The 15,938-nt window shown below is 40.5% G+C and overlaps 1 protein-coding gene across 2 annotated transcripts in view; it reads left to right on the top strand.

The window, feature by feature from the left end:
* Window positions 1-268: 268 nt before the first annotated feature.
* NHS (NHS actin remodeling regulator) overlaps window positions 269-15,938 on the top strand; it is a 150,464-nt gene continuing 134,794 nt past the window's right edge. For both annotated transcript variants that reach the window (XM_075264811.1, XM_075264812.1), the window contains exon 1: window positions 269-1,074. In XM_075264811.1, coding sequence (XP_075120912.1) covers window positions 657-1,074 — 418 coding nt within the window. In that variant the 5' untranslated portion in view covers window positions 269-656. The remainder of the gene's footprint in view (window positions 1,075-15,938) is intronic.

The following is a 15,938-nucleotide window of genomic DNA, read 5'->3' on the forward strand; positions in this document are numbered from 1 at the left end:
CTGACATATAAAACCAGAACTAGAATCTATGGCCCGGGTAGCACAAAGCAGATCTGGAAGTTGCCAGGCGATTTGCTGCAGAATGTCTTGCTATAGAGCGAACCCTTCAGTGACTCCATGTGGTGGAGGAAGGCAGTGTCTTGTGTGAAGCAGTCTGATTCCTCCCCTTGGATTCTCGACACCTCCTCCCCCCTCCCTGTGTCTTTCTAATTCCTCCTCCCCATTCAAAACATCTATGTGAATTCCTGCCTCCAGGTTTTCAGTCTGCCTCACTCTGGCATGGTGAAAGCAGAGAGAGAGGCAGAGAAAATACATCCAAAAAGCAACTGGATGATCAGAGGGAAGCGAGGATCCAGGGAAGCAGTGCACCACCACAATACTTCACACATTGCCACACATGGAGTGCAAACCATGGCTATGATAATCACCAGCTACCAACAATTGGGAACTGCCAGGGATTAAAGAGAGATTTGTGTATTTCACAAAAATTGGACCTGCACAGGAGTGGCACACTGGTCTGTGGATTGCTACAGTATTTATCGCTTTCATTTGGTGGATTCCAAGAGCTTGATCCCTTTCTGTGGTATTTTTATGTTGTTTCCTTAGGATTGGATAGCAAGGGATTTATTGTTGGATAACGTGAAGGGCGATCTGCAATGCCCTTTGCCAAGCGGATTGTTGAGCCCCAGTGGCTGTGTAGGCATGCTGTCACCCAGGTAGAGGGGAGCTGTTGCCGGGATCAGGGGGAAGAGCAAAGGCAGCAGCACCCTCGGGGGAGTGCCAGGGAAGAATTGGCGGTAAGCTCGGCACAGGTGCCCTCTGATGAGAGGGACCCTCTATCCGTAGATGGAAAGGAAAAAGATGTGGCCACTCTGGATTTGTGCGCTATCAGCAATGTTGCAATGTCACGGATTTTACGACAACTCTCGGATCTAGCGCGGCATGCCTGCTCTATTTTCCACGAGCTCGAGGCAGATATTCAGGTTACTGCGCGGCGTGTGCGAGCGCTACAAGGAAAAATTGGTACTGTCCAGCAGGTTGTCAGCAGCTTGGATCCAAAGCAGGAGACAGTGCGTGAGTACCTAGCTTGTATGGAATTTGCTGCATTTTGTATTGAGTATCTGTCTGCCTTGCTCTGGGATAAGAATTGCTGATCGGTACAGGCCCTTTAAAAGGTTAAAAAGCAGAATAAAAGGCAAAAGGTGAATTGTTCCAGAGCGACTGGTTCCCTTGCCTGAATCTGACCTCCTGGTTTGCTTGTCTTACACTATCCAGTGCCCAAATGTTTCATTATCACCTCAGATGCTACTAGAGAAGGGAGGGAAATCTGCATTGCTACTCTAGAGGCAAAAGGAGACGGCAGCTGCTGCTGGTGATGAGCAAAGACAAGGGGACTTCTCGCTCTGTCACCTCAAGATGATGGCTTTAGTTATACAAGACAAAATAAAGTGTCCTATAGGGATTGTGCAATGAATACAGAACTTACTATTACATGTATGGGCCTCTTGCCTCAAACTATGATATTCAGAATTCTCCCTATTATTATAGTACAAATAATAAAACACACATGTATACAAATACATATATATCTATATATACATACACACACAAGGCAATATTGTGTTGTAGAGTGTTATGTTTAATATACATATCACACATGCAGTCTGATACTTTAATACTTGGTCACCCTGTCTTGCTAATGTCGTCAATGCCAGCATGTGTATAGAGGGATTATACCATTAATAGCCGTCCTTTGCGTGACTAGGTGTCATGGATTTCCCTAGTTGTATCTACAAGTGAACCTCTGCTGTCCTTGGCTCAGCTACCGTATCCATCTGCAGTATCTTTTCATCTGTCTGCTGAGATAAGTAGTCACAGCTTGGTCCATCCCCTTGCTACCACAGACATCAGTTGCTGGGTTCAGAAGCAGAATTGGTAGACCTGTTATATACAAGGCTGTGGATGGATTTAACCATTTCCTAAGACAACTGAATGTCATTGACTATGAAAATCATACTAGCTAATGGATAAAGGACGGGGAGCTGTCTACCATGTATAGCGGTGTTTAATATGCTACTATAGATTAACCTTCCCCGTCACCAATGACAAATGCAATCCCAAGATCTGCCCTTTCCCTTTTTTGCTGTATTATTTAGTGGTTATTATGGCAAGAATTGTCATCGATAGTTGGCTTAGATGTAACTTTCTTGTACCTGCTTCAGTCATGGCGAGGCGGTGGTGATGTCAGTGGTGTGTGACTTACATAAGAAACCTTCTGGAGGCTTCAGATTTTGCGGAATCACTGGGCAGATGCTGAGGACTGAAATCTCAGCAACATTGAGGTGGCAACGCTGAATGATCATTCATGCTCCTAAGCAACAGGAAGGAAGAGGGTATGGTTTACATGATGATAGGCTCCTGGTAGCCAATCACAAGCCACGGCAATCATGGTAATTTTGATAATAAAAGCATTGCTCTGATAATACAACATCCTGGTGTTCTCACAAAAATAGAAAATAGGAGCCTGATCCTTGGCAGGAATTTCTGCTCTATCACGTTTCTGCAACTATTTACTTGTAGATGAAAGGGACCACCCATGACAATGATGTTATGGGCTCGCATCATGCTAATGTATGTCTGTGCAACGTGTATTGTGCATGTAAATGCTGTCTAATACTGCAGTCCAGCCCTTGAATTGTGAGTAAGGGAGACATGAGGTGTCCTCATCCTCTGGCTCCAGACATGTTACTGTAGCATCTCCGGCCTCATAGGAAGAATGGATGGTAGCTTTACAATAAATCTGGGTGGCAGGAAAAGGAAAGATATTTTGAGACCTTTACTCATTTCAACATGACCTTGGAAATGTTGCAAACACACAATGTAGGGGATGTGACAGAATGTGCCGCTATGTAATGACATATGAGGCTGCTTATGAGAATGTACTGGAGGAGGGGATTTTTCACTGCAGTGTTCATAGTGAGGGAAGTGGCCAAAGACAGACCTTCTTCTTTCAGCCATGTGCATGACATGTGCACCTGTGCCGAATATAATATTACTCATAACTAATAATCAGTCAGTGTAGTCACACCGGCTCAAGAGGCTGTGACAAGTTGACCGGAGAGTTTACATGCCTGTGGTAACGCCGGTCTTACACTTGCCTTTGCTCTGACGTCTGTCCGTGAAAATGACTCTATCTCTAGTGAATTAAGATATAACTACATTGCTGATGTGACTGACTTCATTTGTGAGTAGTAAGGATGTGACAAATGATTAAATAGGAAATCTGTCCTCGAGACCACAAGATCCATGTCACCCACAATAATAGGGGGTTCCCTGGCATACCTGACGTATTTGGCAAAGAATGTTTCATTGTCTGCTGGATCGTTTTCTTATAAATGTAGCAATGCCTTCAACCTTCTATGCCACCTTCTTCATCTTCGTTTTTCTATGTTCACATCATCACAGCAGTTCCTATTTACTGACCCTCTGTCTGTCTACCTTATACTACCAGTTGTATGGTTGCTTTCCTAAGGATGCATAATTACAAGATTTAGGTGGGAAAAATAGGGATGTTTAAGGGTGCATTCACACGGAGGAAAATGGCGCTGAGTTTGGTGTGGAATTTCAGCGCTGAAAAACAAGCCTCCCATTGACTTTAATGGGTTCCTTTTTTCTGCTAGCAGAAAAATGAACCCAATAAAGTCAATTGGAGGCGTTTTTCTTCTGGCGCTGAAATTCCACACCAAATTCAGCGCCATTTTCCTCCGTGTGAATGCACCCTAACGCCTTGGGATGCACCAAATTGCGCAGGGTCCCACACTTTCGGCAGAATTTATATAAGCTACATTCCTTTTCGTGACTGAAAGTTTTTGTTATTTTTTTCATTCGGATGAACAGAATTCAGGACAGTCCTAGCAAATTTATGACATTTTTCAACTATGAAGGTACGCATACACATTATATTAATGTTATCTGAAACTCCATGTCCAACCATCTAATGTGTATGGCTGTGTCTCCAATATCATATGTCAGGTGAAGGGTAGGGCATATTAGGTTTCATTATGCACAAACCTTTGTTCTTAAAGAAGATAAGCCATCCACAGAGTTATCTAGGAGACCCATCTCCTCATTAAAAATGTGTGTATTTGGATGGCGGGGGTAGAAATAGCTGTCAGCTATTGGAGGTATCAGACCAGCTTTAGGTTACAGTCAACAGCTAATGTCTATTTGATTGACATAGATTAGTAGTCTTCTGCCATCCACCATGTGGTATATTTCTGCTACATATATGCAACCCTAAAGAGGTGTGACTTATGGACATGGACCATGGCATACTTTGAAACAATGCCATTGTAACAGTTGTTAAGTATTTCACAATAAAGTTGATCTCTTCAGTGACTGTATATGAACACGTTACTACATATGCTAGACAGAAAATTAACTAAAAATAAAAAACTAGGTTCACATTGCATTTATACACTACTTTAGTATACATGACTGATGTATGTTGGCTGGTATCAGCATTTAAAAGGCATAGATGGCTACACTTTTTAATTCCACTATACACATAACAAGACACCTTTTTCACAGGTTATGTTCTTTTTTTTCAAGGAGAGTCAATGGCAGACATAAGTATCTAGCATAGATTTGGTTGAAAATTTTAAACACAATGTGAGCCCCGCCTGAAATGAAATAAATACAGATGGAAAAGTAACCTCGACTACTCTCCTGCACATTCATTTAAGGCGTAGTGTAGCACTTTGAAAGAAATTGATGACATCATTGAATTGGGTCATAGGGCATTTTTTTTCTCTGTGCACACCCTATTCTGTTTTTCTTTCCTCTACGAATGTGGGACATTTCTTTTTACATTGTCCAAGACCAGTTTTTTAAAACATCAGTCTCTTTCCAAAAATAAGATATTCGCCTATTGTTCCCAGCTGCATCAACAGACCGAGAGCAGAGACAGAGCATTCTCAGGCAGCTTTGATTTATTTCACATACATTGCTTCAAAGCAACAAATACCTTCTTATAGAACTGCTCGGGATAATTTTTCATTAGGGTGGAGTTTGCAACTAAAAAAAAGTGACTTGTCTAGAATTCCTTACGGAATGTTTACTGTGTTGCTGTATTGGGGGGGGGGGGGAGATTCATGTGTACAATGTGTCTTGTAAATGGGTTACTTTTATAATTAGAAGTCAGGATTGCTTTTCAGGTTTCATCACCATTTCATTTGCACTTCAGGTGTTGCAAGAAATAACAGCTTTGTGCCTAGTTGCAGGAACATAATCTGCTTCAAATGAGGTAGAAAACCTCTATAGAGTAGTGTCTGAAAAGATTTGGAATTGGGTTTCACTTGTCTGAAAGATTGAGAATTTGAATAGATGCCGGGCTGTGGTCAGCAGAATGCATATTTATGTACAGTATGTAAGCACTAATAATACTGACTTATAACTAGTTAGGAGACTTTATTAAGAGTAACTGCTTAAAGTGGAATTATCATTTTAAGTGACCTTTCTTAATAAGTTGTCTTTTGAGCACATGAGTAATAACACATGGGGCCCCAGCATTAGAGCCTGCAGTGGGAAAAACTATGGGCTCTAAGGCCGGTGCCCCATGTGTTGTAAACATTGTGATTTGACCAAAGCAGAAACGCGTTAGAGTCACTGCAAGGTGAATAGGATTCCATTGAATCCCATCCACACCTTGCGAAAAAATATGTGCTGTGGACACGCTGCAATTTCCAAAACTGTTGTTTAGAAATCGCAGCATGTCAATTATACCCACGGAAATGCCAGCGGTTACCCTATAAGTATCATTGAAACAGAAAATCTGTGGACTTTCTTTGAAAATTGCTGCAGGAAAAACCACAATGCGTTGCCATTGCTTTTTTACTGTGGCCAGCTACATGGGGCTTAGCCTAATAGTTAGTTTTCTCTGAGCTAATGGGTAGAGACTAACTGGTTTGATGCCCCCCACATAGTGGGATACTGGGGATGTGCCTGACGACACTACTCTGTTATACTTCATGCTGTCTCTGTATGTCTTATACTAAAATACATTCCTAAGCAATACCATAAACAGAACTTCATGGACAAGGGATATCCCTGACCATTGTTCTTCCAGAGGGAGAAACAGATACCATGCCCTCATCACCTCTTATGCAAACATAAATAGTGTAATTGTGGCACAAAGCACATAGCTTTCGAAGGAGGCAAATTATCTATCTATCTATCTATCTATCTATCTATCTATCTATCTATCTATCGAATTTAAAAAAAAATGTCGGGGTGCTGCGTAAATTGTAAAGAAAACAAGAATGCAATGATTTGGAAATCTCTATAACCATATTTTATTCATAATAGAACACATAACAAATCAGAAGTTAAAAGTTAGACATTTTTCCATTTCATTTGGAAAAAGTAAGTCATTTAGAAATTGATGGCAGTGACACATCTCAACATCACAAAAAAATTGGGACTGGGTTAAGAAAAGTCTGTAAATGTAAGTGGTATTAATGAAAAACAGCTGTAGGGTCAATTTTCAACTAAGTCACATGACTATGTATAAAAAGGGCAAGTTAGATAGGCAGAAGCTCTAAGAAATGAAGATGGTCCATCAATCTGTGAAAAACTGTGGAGCAACATTTGAAAAATGTTCCTCAACTTTGAATATCCCACCATATGTATAATATCAAAAGATTCAGAAAATCTGGAGAAATCCATGTGCACAAGGGACAAGGCCAATGGTCAATACTGGATGATCGTGATCTATAAGTCCTCAGGGAGCACTACATTAAAAAGAGACATGAATTGGTAATACATGGATTTAAGATTACTTACAGAAATCATTGTCTAAGAACACAGCTCACCATGCAATTCACAAGTGCAAGTTGAAGCTGTATAATGCAAAAAAAGACAAACTATCAACACAATCCAGAAACGCCACCATCTTCTCTAGGCCAAAGCTCTTAAAATGGGCTCAGAGCAAAATGAAAAAACTGTTCTGTGGTCAGATGAATCTAAATTCTTTATAGAAACCACTGACACCATGTCCAGCAGACTCAAGAGGAGACGGACCAAGCAGCTTGTTATCAGCGCACAGTTCAAAAGCAACATGTGAATAAAATATGGTTAAATGACATTTCTAATTCATTGCTTTCTTGTTTTTTTACTTTACATTATACACACTGGCCTGCTGCAAAGATGTATGCCTTCATTATGTACACTGTCTTATAATCATTGTAAACTGACTGAGTCTTCATAAGAATGTAAACAGGCTAGTATATACAGTAAAAAGCAGACATAGCCTTTAGTACAGTGTACGAGAGTCCTAGCCTGTTGTGCCCAGGGTCACACCTCATGTTAAGTCTGTTCATCTGGTATTCATTCATGGTGATGATCGTCTGATCCCAGTGATGAGATTGTGACCCCTGATCTGCAGGAATGAAATAAGCCGGGCAGTGCTCAGTGTAACAATGTCTGCATTGCACTAAGATACGCTGACTGTAGCATATCTGATATAGCAACAATAAAAGTGAAGTCATATTTTTATTGCTTTTTGACATGGTATCCTATTAAGTTGCAATGTGAATATGCCAAAATGTAAACCATTCAACATATTGGGGAGATTTATTATACAAAATACACCTGGCTCAATATGCAGCAGAAAAACTGTCTAACATGCTGTGTACCATATACAGTATATTTTAGACTCTTTTTAGACACTTGTGTGAAAAGACTTATGGTCGTGGCCTACCTGGAAAGGGCGAGGCCTTGTGAATGGAGCGTGACCTGAGTTTCTCCATAAATGTGTCAAGAACTTTTAAGACAACTAATAGGAGTTGTAAAGTTGGACTAGACTGTCTAAGGATATGCCAGTTTTGTAAAACAGGATCAGGCTATTTTGATAAATCTGGCACAGTTTGTCTATGTTTACTCTGTCTGTCTTTTAGACTGTATTAGTACATCTGTCCTGTAAGATCTAATATCTCAAGATCTTCTATTGTATGCAGTTACATGGTCATTGAGGACACAATCATTTCACGTATTACAATTGTTTGTCATTGTTCCTTTCCTATTCCCTTGTGCGGATTATTGGCACACACCTACATCTATTATATAGTGAGATAGGTGCCGTCATTTGACCAGCAGGTGCTTGCTTGATTGGTGGCAGATTGGCGGTACATTTACATAACAGATTATTGGGATATTCCTGATAATTGGCCCAATAATAGGTCAGTGTAACTGGGGTTTAAAGCTATGACTTCAAGGTATGTGTTCCAGAGGCCAGTGTTAATTCATGTGACCTCAGGCAAGTCTGTCCAGAGTAATGTAAGATTTTTTTAGTGATAACATTTCATCTGAGGACATTTCATAGGTGACATTCCCATGAACTGCCTTTCCAGTATGTCGATAGTGGTCACTGTGCAGAGACTGTAATACGATTAACTCTATAGAAATGTCAAGCATGAATTGTTCATAATGGCAGTCGCTCGTGTGATAGAGCTACCTTGACACAATGTCTCTGTGTGAGGCATAATAGTGCAAGTCCCATTGTGATGAGAACAGTAAAGCAAGGCCTAGAAGCATAAATGTTCTCTTCAACCTATTGTGTGCAACTGAGCAGATGTGAAAGCACAATGAATAATTGTACAACTGTGCAACAAGAAAAGAGAGCAGTGCTTATATCCACAGGTTGACATTTTTTGGATTTTTTTTAGCGTGACAATGGCTTCCATCTACATTTACATATAGAATGACACCCCTATATCTGTATGAGGTGGTTGTCCTCAAAGACTTATTGTGACCCCAGTGCCACCATTCAAGGATTCTCTACTTATTTTTTCTGCATGGGTCTTGTCTAAGTACTTACCCACAGCCACTAAACTGTTGTATTCATTTGCTTAACAAATGAAAATCCATCTATTGTGGAAACCTCTCTATAGTTCGGGCGCTGATTTTTAAAATATTATAATAAAAAACACATCATTGAAGATTCTTTCATGAGATCCTACTACCTACCAAAGGAACTACCATATGTTATCGTGATAGCTGCATATGACCCCCACCTCTGCAAAAAGCTGTTTCTGCCTGTTATGTCTACATGCTTTACCCCCCTCTTCGTGTTCTCTAATGGCAGTATTACGACTGTATTATCAATATCACTTCACACAGAGAACTAAATGATCCTGCAGTTTTTTGTCTTTCTTTTTTTAGTCCCTATGACTCCTAGTATTTCTCTATCTGCTATGAGCTTGTATGTTTTCTTTCTTGCTATATACTACTGTACTATCCATTATGCTGTATCACACTGAATTTCCCCATTGTGGGCTATTAAAGAATTATCTTATCTTATCTTATTCACCAATGTGTGCACCTATACCTTAAGCTATCACAATTTGGACTATTACATTTTAGACATATTTATGAACCAAAAGAAAAATATACTGGGGCAAATTTATTAAGACTGGCGTATCGTACACCTGTCTTAATAAAGTACCCTATGGGCAGAGGGAACTGGAGATTTAGGAGTCTGCAGCCTCCATATAAATGTGTCACAGATCCCAGCTACAGAACACAAATCTACTCCAAGTTGGAAGTGGCGTAGATTTCCATTCTGATACATGTCAGAAAACTGGCGTGAGCTATAAATCAATTTCGCTGAGGCCGGAACATCTCGACCTGGCTGATTTATTCTAACTCACAACAGTTTCCCGATCCTCGGCCCTGTCTCCGCCCACATTCACACAGTGTGGCAGGGAAGGTGCAGATTGGGGCTTGTTGCACACATTTGGTGCTAGAAAGGACCTTGCACTAAAGGAGCACTTCGATATCATACATCTACAAAAGAAAAATGGTGTATAGGGAACGACAAATTCACTTCACTGTACCTAGTTGGCATGTTAAGTTTTTCCAGCTTCACAAGATGGTGCATGACTTAAAGTGCACCATATTGATTCAGAATAACACCAAATATTCACAAGAAATTTACAAAGTAGAAGAATAAAAAAATATGAAGACTGAGTACATGGTATGAACTTAGACTGGACAGTCTAAATATCTGACATATTTATCATCCAGCATCAGCCACTGTGAAAAATCTGGTGCAGTTTAGGATGGTCTGGCCTAGGTTTATACTGTATAAATATTAGTGAATGTGTGCCATCCTCTGTAACCTGATTCCACACAATGTACTTTTACTAATCCAGTAATACTCCATGGCTGATGACGTCATCATGTGTTTATTATTATTATTTCAGATAAGCTGACCAAAGACTTAAAATGTTATTGTAGTACAATGCTCTATTTTCCCTATTAGGTTATGATTAGTAATGCGGTAAAATATGCCCCTGGTAAAACTATGTTTACCAACTACTAGCCATGTACCAGGTCACAAGTAAATGATGATCGTACCATATGCAATAAGATGGAATAGAAAAGTGTTACATCTATAGGGAGCATCAATCAAATATCTCCTCTGCAGTTGATATTATATATAAACAGATACACTCATTATATATAGTATCCATTATGTTCCTTTGGTTCAGCAATCATTTGTTTCATCTTCTTCCCATTTGGCTTTCATACAGTGTAGACTCCTTGGTCCTAGCAGCTTGCTCTCTTTTAGTCCTTTTTTAAGACTTAAATGATGCCTTTTGTATCCTTTGCCCCAACCTTTGGAGCCAGCTTACAGTAGATAACAACAGAAGTTCAGCTTCTCACAGTTGGTGAGGGAGACAGAAGCAGACAGAACAATAGAAGTGCCAACAATATGGAACAAGAGAGGAAGGAAATTGAGGCCCAGTTAATAGATTTGTTATTTTGTACAGAAATCACAATTTTGTATTTATTAGTTTTATCTCTAAATCCCATCTTCAGCTACCTCTAGTCATTGCACACCTATTACGCACTAGGACTTTATATGCTTTTATGTTAATTTGTAATTTATATTGTTTATTATTGTTACTATGTATGATAGTATTTCATTATCTATGTATGGTTTATACATACTGGATGGTGGACATGATATAAGGATGTTTTTCAGGTTTTCTTGCAAACAATGTTGTTAATATCTAGTTGATATTGAAATTCCCAAAATGAATAACTGGAACCTACATATGATTAAGAACATAGTCTTGACAGTGTATATGTTTAGCGTTGTATTCAGAATGTTAGGTCTATAGTATGTTATTGTAAAACAAAATATTCAGTAGTTGTCCTTTTCCATAGGCGGATGGGGGGACATGAATCTGGGGGCAGAGATGGGGGACATGATTCTGGGGTCAGAGATGTGGGACATGATTCTGGGGGCAGAGATGAGGGGACATGAAACTGTGGGCAGAGATGGGGGTACAGGAATCTGGAGCAGAGATGGGGACATGAAACTGGGGGCAGAGATGGGGGGACATGAAACTGGGGGAGAAATGGAGGGGGGACATAATTTACGGGTGACTGTAGGAGGATTATACTGTGTGGGGGGCACATGAAAAATTAATGAGAATGGGCTGGGTCAACAAAAGTGGGTGGAGCTAAATTTGCACACTTTGTCCCTCTGTCGGTTCTTCAAAAGTTGGGAGGTATGCTGATGCCTGGCTGCCGTCAGCACCCCACCCCTGCAGACTCGCTCATCGCTCCGGAGCGTCTTCGCTGACCTGCTGGGTAAGTGACGCTGCACTCCTGCGTGACGTCACTCGCTTCGTTCACCCGCAGCAGCGCGCAGTGTCCTGACTCCTGCCTCCTACAAGCAAGAAGGACAGGACCGGGCTCCCTGCTGGTGAGTATTCTTCAGGGGGGAGAGGGAGTGGGGGAGAGACGGAGAGGGGGGAAGAGGGGGAGAGAGGCAGGGGGGAAGAGGAGGGGTTATGGAATTTTTTAGCTGTTTTTATTAGGGGGTCTCAGTACAGGCTGAGGAGAGCAAGAGCCTCTGCTGAGACCCTTTAATAGTGTCTCAGCAGAGGCTGTGTCTAAGAAAAGTAACTGCTGTTAAAGATCCAGCAAAACTTAGCATAAAATGTTTAAAATTGTTTAGAAGTTTACAACTTACAGAGAAGCAAATTTTTCAAAAGTTTCCCTGATATCTTGCACTTACTCTATTTTGCACTAGTGTTTTTCTAAGTTTACATATTTTTTTTTTTCTAAATAAAATATTTGTGTCTCTGTGGTACCTGCTGTTTTACTGTCGCCACATGATTTGCTCCACAAGGGAGCCCACTGAGGCTCTGTCGCCCAAGGGCCCATAAAAACCTGGAGCTGACCCTGCCCAGACTCCACACAGATCAACTGTTCAAGCAGCTTCAGATAGACGGTACAGGGCCTCCCCTATTACTAGCATAGGAGTACTGCAGCACGTGCAGCAGTAGCTAGCAGCTTCACTAGCAGCTTCAGGCACCCAGAAGCTACTAGAACAGATATTCAGTACTGGGTCTGGGTGTCGGACCCCGACAGATCACATACTGATGACCTTTCCTATGGAGAGGTCATCAGTATGCAAATTTGATTTTGGGCCAGAAAACCTCCCTTAACAGTGGGAGCCACTAAAATAATCTGGGGCTGCCAATTGTCAATCTATTGTAGTTACAATTTGTTGGCAATGAAGGTGTCCAGAGATCACCAATAATACAAAGTACAGTGCAGTTCTGGCACATGCCACCCTTCATTAGGAGGGGTCCTTTGTTTGCCTTAATCTGCTTGGAAGATAGCTGTGAAATTCCCTTAACTCCTTCACTGCCGAGCCAGGTTCCTGTGATGTGCATCAGTATGCTGTCTGTTCTGACAAGATCAAAGCCTTAAGGATGAATAGTACACTCAGACATTTATTGCCAGACAAGCTTTGTGTCATTAGATATCACAGGAAAGTGGGTGTGGGATGACGGCCATTTCTGTGGAACATTAATGTTTTTCTTCATTTTCCTTAAATACCATAGTTGTGAAGAAGGAGTCATTTTAAAATAGTGGAATTCTTTCTGCATATCTCCTTTTATGTTCCTTAGAAGAAGCCTGGGGCATTTTATTGGGTAAGCACAAAATACCCATGCTCTATGCATACAGTAAATTACTATGTCAGAGGATTTACCTTTCCCTTTGATGACACTCCACCCAGAAGCCAAGGGCCTAGCGTAAAAATCTTTCCGAAGGGTGCGGGGAATATAGTTTTTTAAGAGGGCCTGTCAGCTTTCTTTATGTGTCTGTCATAGTAAATATTAGTAAGAATTCCCCATAATATTATTGTTTTGTGTCCTCTGATTTGTAAAATGCTATGGAATATGTTGGCGCTATATAAATAAAGTTATTATTTTCCTATAACTCTGGGTGCCGTTCCTTCAAGAAATTTCTGACACCTACTGTAGGTGTTACCCGCTGTAGGCATGTTCCTACACCCTCTGACACCATCCCTAAAGGGAATAGTAACTCAGTTGTCAATTTATTCATACATTTCTAGTGGGAATAACAGTTGTACTGAACAATACAAAGTTATATGAAAGGATGATGAAGAATAGATCTAAAAACTATGACTCCATAAAGTCTTCACTTCTACGAGTACATTGTTTCTCTATATATACTACATGTTAGTACATATATAACTATATACACAATCACCGTCACTTTGCTGTAGGTTCTTGCCTGGTCTCCGGTAATGAACTGTCCGTGACCTACAGTTTGGACAGAGATCTTGGATTAATACGAGTTCCTTTCTGGTCACAAGCTGATCCTATTTCATTTTCAATTGGTAAATTGTTCTCGTGAAAAAGAAAATAAAGAAAATCTTTATTGTGGGGCTCAGGCTTGGACATCTTCTCCAGATTCAGCTTTTCCCAGGGAAGATTATTCCTCTCCGATTGTTTGCAATTCGAGTTCAATTTCTGATATATTAACGCAGCTGTAGGGATCTATTGTGGTGGGGTAAATGCTTGGTCTCTATCTGAAGCAGGGCTATAATCCTTAAGAATTGCCAGACACAGTACACTAGTGCATTCACAGGGGAGTGATCTGGTCAGCTATGAAATGTATATATCAAATGAAAAAATATTACAATCCAAATGAACAGCCATGGAGCAGTATTGCTTATCATAGGACATGGTTAACAGGACCTACAAAGAATTTCCATAAGAAAAGGTCTCACCAATCTGCCGTTGCTCTGGTTTATAGACTGTCTGAGTCCCAGGTCAACTCCGCTCTCTGGATTCTCATGACCCCACAGGAACTGTGCAGAAATGCCAATCAATGGCCAAGTAACCAACTTTGCCAGAATGGGCATTCAGCAGGTGTGATGGACATCGCAAAGCTTCCCGTGGTCTGCAAGGACACTAAGCTCAGTGGGGACCTGCCAAACTGTGAGCCAGAGTTGTAGGAGATTGTGAAGAGATGAGAAACCTTTTCCTTTGTTTTGACTATTTTTGTGAGGCTGAAAGCCCCTAGAATCAATCACGACAATAAATGTTTTATAACTTTGCTACAATCATGCGCTCCTAAGCTAGACTCACACGAAAAAGGTGCAAAACGGCCATGAAAAAAGTGAATTTTTCACAGCGCGTCTCACACAACCAGTTTTCATGGATCCCCTATACATTTCAGTGTCAAAAATAGGTCACATGTATGTAGATTACCATAGACATGACCATGTTTAGGATTTGTGACGCACAGGTTCTGAATACAGAGCTTATAGCTTGTTATAGGCCTGTAACGCTTATTTGTGAGACTATGATTATGTATGAGCTAAAAAATCTTTGCATGCACCATCACATATTTCAGAGGTATTATTCTCTTGAGGGATTCCTCCTATTGGGGAATATGGTGACTCTCAAACATGAATACTTCTTGGCTGGACAACTACCATTCAGGAACTTAAGAAATAGTTAATATTGAACATATTCTAGCATACTAGTTTCCATGGGTTATACATGTGCGGTATTTTCATGTATTTCAGCCACCTTGTGGTATGCCACCCATTTAGTTTTTAATGACGCCATACTGCTTACATGAGCTGAAATGAGATCTTTTTAGAACGGTTTTCACATGGTCTGTGCATATTTTCTGGTTTCCTTAGTTATATACCTTGGAGCTAATAAACTTTGTGGGTTCAACTATATACTGTATAATAAACTGTATAGTTTTCTGACGGGTGGGAATCTATACCATTCTATAGTACTGTGAAATCTGTTATGTTGCCTTTGATAATCTCTTTGTAGGCCCCTTTCTCTCCATTGAAATAGGGAAACAGAGTTTCACAAGTTTCCAACCAATGTTTTCCATAAAACTTTGCATTTTATGCTGTATAGGAGTGAACAGAAGCCTTTTCCATGTAAATTAGGTAGACAAAGCAAAAAAGAGGTCTGACATCTCTGCTTTTTTAAAATACGTATAGCAATTGAGAAAGGTTTAGGGCACTGTTTACGCCTATTTCGATAATTAAATATAATATAAACTAATCTGAATTAGGGGTAAGGCCCCACGTAGAGAAACGCAACAAAGAATGCTGTGGAAAAAAAAAACCTTGCAGCAAAAACACTACAGATTTTTTTACTGCAATGTGTGGATGGAACTAACCAGAATCCCATTCAATTTGCAAGTACTGTAAAACAAAATGGTTTTTGGCTGCGGCGTTTCCACTGTGGCAAAAATGCTGTGTTTTCACAACGTGGGGTTTCATCCTAAAGGACTTCTTCAGTTCTCTGTTTATTTCATATTTTAGTTAGTGATTAGAGATGAGCGAACAGTAAAATGTTCGAAGTTCGATATTCGTTTCGAGTAGCCCTCAGTATTCGACTACTCGAATCGAATATCGAACCCTATTATAGTCTATGGGGGGAAAATGCTCGTTTCAGGGGTAGGCAATGTTCGATCAAATTATACTTATCAAGTCCACGAGTGAGGGTCGGGCTGGATCCTCCGAGAAGTCTTCTCCGTGCAACGTCTCCGCGGCATCTTCTGGCTCTGAA

This window comes from Leptodactylus fuscus, chromosome 2 (genome assembly GCF_031893055.1).
Source record: "Leptodactylus fuscus isolate aLepFus1 chromosome 2, aLepFus1.hap2, whole genome shotgun sequence".
Classification (NCBI taxonomy): domain Eukaryota; kingdom Metazoa; phylum Chordata; class Amphibia; order Anura; family Leptodactylidae; genus Leptodactylus; species Leptodactylus fuscus.